This window comes from Physella acuta, unplaced genomic scaffold (genome assembly GCF_028476545.2).
Source record: "Physella acuta isolate Inbredline_101_S28 unplaced genomic scaffold, ASM2847654v3 ptg000464l, whole genome shotgun sequence".
Lineage (NCBI taxonomy): Eukaryota > Metazoa > Mollusca > Gastropoda > Physidae > Physella > Physella acuta.
Window position 1 is genome coordinate 812332 of NW_026731983.1, and position 5169 is coordinate 817500.

The following is a 5169-nucleotide window of genomic DNA, read 5'->3' on the forward strand; positions in this document are numbered from 1 at the left end:
CGGACAAGATTGCAAAATTATGTTTTTCCGTATCAGTGAGGTGTAAAACGTCGAGATTTGTAAAAATCTCGATTTTTTTTTTTTGCACGATTACAATACTTTCTCTATACTACGTATATACGAGAAAGTAATAATGTGAAAAAAAGAGGTAGAGTTAATGTTGAATATTTTTTCTGAAAAGCTTTGATCACGAGAAGTGGGTGTGTGGGTTAAATGCTTGAAGGATCGAATACCTATAGAATATCCATTGAAACTTTTTATCTGTAATCTTACATCAAAGAGTGGACAACATTTACCAACATATGCACGATGGATACTTTCCTATACACCTAAAGCCAATTTTAAAACCTTACACTTAATACGCCGAAATCCGACCGTTAACGTTGCTACGACAAAATGCGATTTTTTTTCTCCTCGAAATAAACATTGATTATGCTCGTCTAATTAATTTAAAAGTTAACGCTGTAAAGAGTTAAAACAATATTTACAAGTTTACATTTAGATCTACTAACTTTTATTTACAAAAGTACTAACAGTTTATGTGGTGGATGTACTCAGCACACTCAGATAGTAGGACTATGTGTTTGATTTATTACCTTCCCCCTACTACAGAAAAACAGCGAGGCTAATCCACACATCTAAAACAGTCTATAGTTTATACCTAATACAAAACTGAAAACAATAAATCATAAAGAACAGTTTGATTTCATCAACATTCTAAATGTTCAACTCAGCGAAGACAAAAACAAGCAGAACTAACGCAACCACGACACTGTTGATATTATATAGTTTAGATCTAGATCTTTCTGACTTAGGCTGGTGCCTCTCATTTCATTTGAACTGATTTTAAGCCGATTAGATTAAAACTGATTAAAGTGGGTTAAGCGAATGGCGCTACATTGTTCTAAAGACGTGCTAGTACATATGTCAATAAGATATTTAAACATCTACTTTATGCTTAATGAATAGTAAACATTCAAGCGTTATATATATTTACCACTTAGATCTAAACCCTCAGGTTTCACTTTGAAAATGCTTAATTAAAAAGATGGTAAGAATAGAATGGCGTCCTTTAACGAAACGAAGTACATATATCCGTTCATTAGCAGGTGATCTTTCAAAACGGTGCTTGCTTTTCTAATCTTGGTGTGAAACCAAATTCATACAAAATATTTTATATCATGGCCGATTGTTTACCAACTCAAGCTACCAGTAACACATCAGATGCAAAATGTCTGTTTTGTGGAGTGGAATTCATTTAGAGCTAGAACCCATCTATAGAGGCGACACTTGGCAAAGTTAGACTTTTGGAACAATGTCCATTGATGAGGTTGTCAGGAGGCAGAGCTATAAAAAAATTAGCCTGTTTTCTTTTATGCTTGCGAAAGGTTCGAGTTATCATTTTTAAATCTATTCATATATGAAGCTATTCGCAGTGTACTTCTTAAAATCGATATTGACAAAGAAAGAGAGTTGGTGTAGAGCTACAACCCCACGACAGAAGAGTGGCTTGGAAAAGATTATAGAATGTTTCCAGATCTTGATGTTGACACATTTAACCAATACCACAACAGCAATAATAAACGGGGTTATTTAGGCCATGGTCGATTGGACGAACATAACCGAATGAATATTTTTACCACGCATGCGTTGTGAAGTATTGAAAGTCCATAGTCCCACACATATTTTTCATGGTGGCTTTTCTTACACAACTATTGTTGGAACTTACTTGGATCCTACACATATAACATCTGGTTATGTCTTTAGTTTCATTATGATTGTTCTAACATTTCGCCTTGACTCCCCACTCTCCTTGAGGCTGTGTATCAACTAGTCAGGTTTGATTCTTGATACCTGAGTCTCCTTGACTATTGCTGCTCTAGTATATACTTGACACATAGATACTTAACCACCATAAAAGTGGTTTATAACCTTGCATGGTGGTCTATTCCACAGCTTCTATCATCGTGTCTGTTTCCATACAGGGTTGTACAAGAATACCGACGAAAGCTTTTTTATGAAACATATTTATTGAAATTCATTCCATCCTAATGTTTCCGACTAGCTATAATTTACAAAGCAGAATCGTAATGTTTGCCAAAATTTATATTGATTTGTTATTCGATTAAATGATTATATACGTGAAGCTATCAATGTATTTTTATATTCAGTCTTAAGTATTTCCTTTAGTTAACTCTTTTTTAATACGTTATCCACTCATACACACTTCTTTAGACCAATATTTCACGACAACTGTTGTTTAAATTACTGCCTTGTTTTACCCTGAGGATTAACAATTAATGTGAAATCGAAGTTTGAATTAAGTAAATGTAAACTAGTGTGACAGTGATAACCGTGGTCGAGGGTCCACTGTGAATTAATGTAATACCTAAAAAGTAATATAGTACAACACCAAACAGGTGCTAACACTTAAACCATAAGGCCAAATAGAAGGAAAGAAAGAAAAAGAAATGCATTTCAACAGTTTTGATACTTTTAAAAACACGGTCTAGTCTGTAAAAGTAGGCTACTGTCTTTTTTATACGCTTCCGTCAGTCAATTAACTCTGAACAAAATTGATTTTTTTTTTTAAAATCGTGAATTCGGAAAATAAACATTTTCTGTACAAAGTTTAAGAAAGTAAAATCATTTCATTTGTAGTTGTGCAAACAGCCAGTGCTGTAATTTTATTTTAATTAAAATAAGAGAAGAAAAACTCCGCCGCCTAAACACCACCAGCCTTATGGTGCCAAAACCTGTATAAAGTAACGGAACTTTCAATTACAGAACTCATAACTGACAAAAGGTTGAGGCAACACTGGAATTCTCACATGAACTTAAGACAGTCGCTGACTAAAGTCACCTGAACTTAAGACATTCGCTGACTTAAGTCACCTGAACTTAAGGCATTCGCTGACTAAAGTTTATCTGTGCATTCTCCACCTGCTTCAGTCCTTCCTGTACCTGTTTCAGGCTTTCCGAAATAATATTTTTGAGGTCAAACGTTCCCCCTCCTTGTTGTGCTTGTCCTGCCTGTTCCATTACTATGGGAATCGTTTGACGTCCGCGCTCCGTGTCTCGCCTCTGTTGCACCAGATCTTCAAATCTCTTCTGGTGATTGCGTTCTATTTCCCTCCTCTGTTGCTCATCGCGTTTTAAGTCCTCAATTTGATTTTCATAATCCTCTCTTTGATATTTCAGCTCTTTATCGAAGATCTGTTGCATTTCTTCTTCCTGTTGTCGCATTTGTAGTATTTCTTGAATACATCTGCAAGCGAAAACGTTTTCATCAGAGACCTGTTTTTGTAGAGATTTCACGGTTTGAGTCAGGTCTTGAAGAGCTCCAGAAAATTCTTCCTGCTTGGCTAGTATGACCTGGACAGTATTGGTTTGACTCAACATCTTGTCAAGTGTGACTACGTCTACTGTCTCATGTGAGACTTGCGGCTGGTCAACAACTGGACGTTCTTCCTTGACCGTGGTCTCGCCGTTTGTCGTGAGCACCTTTGGTTTGGCTGCCACATTATCTTTGATTTTCTGAGCCTTTTCATAGTGAGCTTCCGTATAACGTCGATCGCGAAATCTCAACTCATCAACCATTTGGACTAATGTGTCAACTTGTTCTTTTTTCTTTTTCTCGTCTTTGGTTTTATTATCAAACAAAATCACCCTATTGCAACACTCCTCGACCAAATCCTTAAAGGCGCCATCTTGTTTTTGGCACCACTCTGAGAAGTCCAATCCTACTGGATCTGTTTCCTCCTGATCTTGATGAAAAACATCTCCGCATGTCAAGATTAGAATACAAAATTTACGAACAAAATCATGTCCGAATATTTTCTTTAACAACACAACCGACTCCTGTTCTTCACGTGTAAACCTATTGCCATATTTCAGGACGAGAAGAAAAGCATGATAGCCGTCAGGATTGGCTGCCAGAGCCAATTTTGCTGCATCATTCAACTGCTCAACTGACCGTTCATTATCCAGCCTTGTGTCACAAAATGCCAGACCATCCACGACTTTAATCTGACGACCCTTGTGTTCTGTGATATCGGCGTCGAACTCTTTTGTCACAGAAGATGTACTGGACTCACTCGCAAACTTTCGTTTTCCTGCAATGGAATTTCCAGTCGCACTTTTGCCATTCCCGGTTTTTCCAATCAGGAGCAGCTCGACACTAGTCTGTATATTCATACTTTTCTGGTGAAAGAAAAGCAAAATATTGGATATCTGAAAAATATTGGATACCTGTAAAATATTGGATAGCTATAATATATAAGCATTGTAGCCCTACTAAAAGTTAATTTTTTTTTACAACAAAAAGATAGAGAAAATATAACTATTATTTCTTAGTACTTATAATTTTTTATAGCATTTATTCTCAAACTTCTGACTAAACAGTAGTATATTTTGCTAACAAGTTATCTATATCAATGAAGTCGCATTTTTGATCAGTTAGGTATAGATCTATTTATATTCAAGGAAATGTATTTATTTTGCTACTAGAAACTATAGTCGATTCATTTCTAAATCCAACAACCATTGGTTAAGGATTTTTGGTAAATCACAGATACGCCAGTTAGCTTAAATATTGCTTTAAGCTAAGAACATTCGACTGTCATCACACTGACCAATCAGGTTTGGTGTTTGACTGACCAGTGTGGCTAGATCTACTATTATAAATAGTGTGTAAACAGGCCACTTGGCTGTAGTGCTGTAATGCAACAGTAAGAGAAAATAACACACGTTTCAAATAGCCAGACTGCTAACATAATTATGTAGATTAAGAAAAATAGAACTCACAGTGAGGAATACCTTATGATCAATACTAAGAACTAGATCTAGTTATTTCTCCACTGAATTCACTAAATTCCAATGACAGTAAAATGGGTATAATACATGGGTGTCTTCGAGCTCGGCCTGATCCGCTCCCCTGCGGTGAAAGTCAGTGTAAATCAACCCATTCATAAAGCGTTGTTGAATAAAGTGTGCTTGTGTTTTTTTACAAGGTGCGCAATATTACATTAAATGATTACATATGTGTGCTACCCTTTCTTTGCTTTAGAAACTCTCAGTTCACACTTTATCATCTTGACTTTATTCAACTTCTGATAAGTCACTGATATATTGTTTGAAATCCCGAGCTAATTACAATGAACTCGTTTG

The 5169-nt window shown here is 35.9% G+C and overlaps 1 protein-coding gene across 2 annotated transcripts; it reads right to left on the reverse strand.

The window, feature by feature from the left end:
* Nucleotides 1-2669: 2669 nt before the first annotated feature.
* Nucleotides 2670-4944, reverse strand: LOC131943674 (uncharacterized). Of its 2 annotated transcripts, none has more exons than XM_059303887.1 (2): nucleotides 4819-4944; nucleotides 2670-4203 (listed from the first exon to the last, which is right to left on the reverse strand). In XM_059303887.1, the coding sequence occupies exon 2, from the start codon at nucleotides 4195-4197 to the stop codon at nucleotides 2902-2904; it is 1296 nt and encodes a 431-aa protein (XP_059159870.1). In that variant the 5' UTR covers nucleotides 4198-4203; nucleotides 4819-4944; the 3' UTR covers nucleotides 2670-2901. The 2 variants fall into 2 exon arrangements, with proteins under 2 accessions (XP_059159870.1, XP_059159869.1); XM_059303886.1 differs by having other exon boundaries at nucleotides 4807-4944.
* Between the last annotated feature and the right edge of the window lie 225 nt (nucleotides 4945-5169).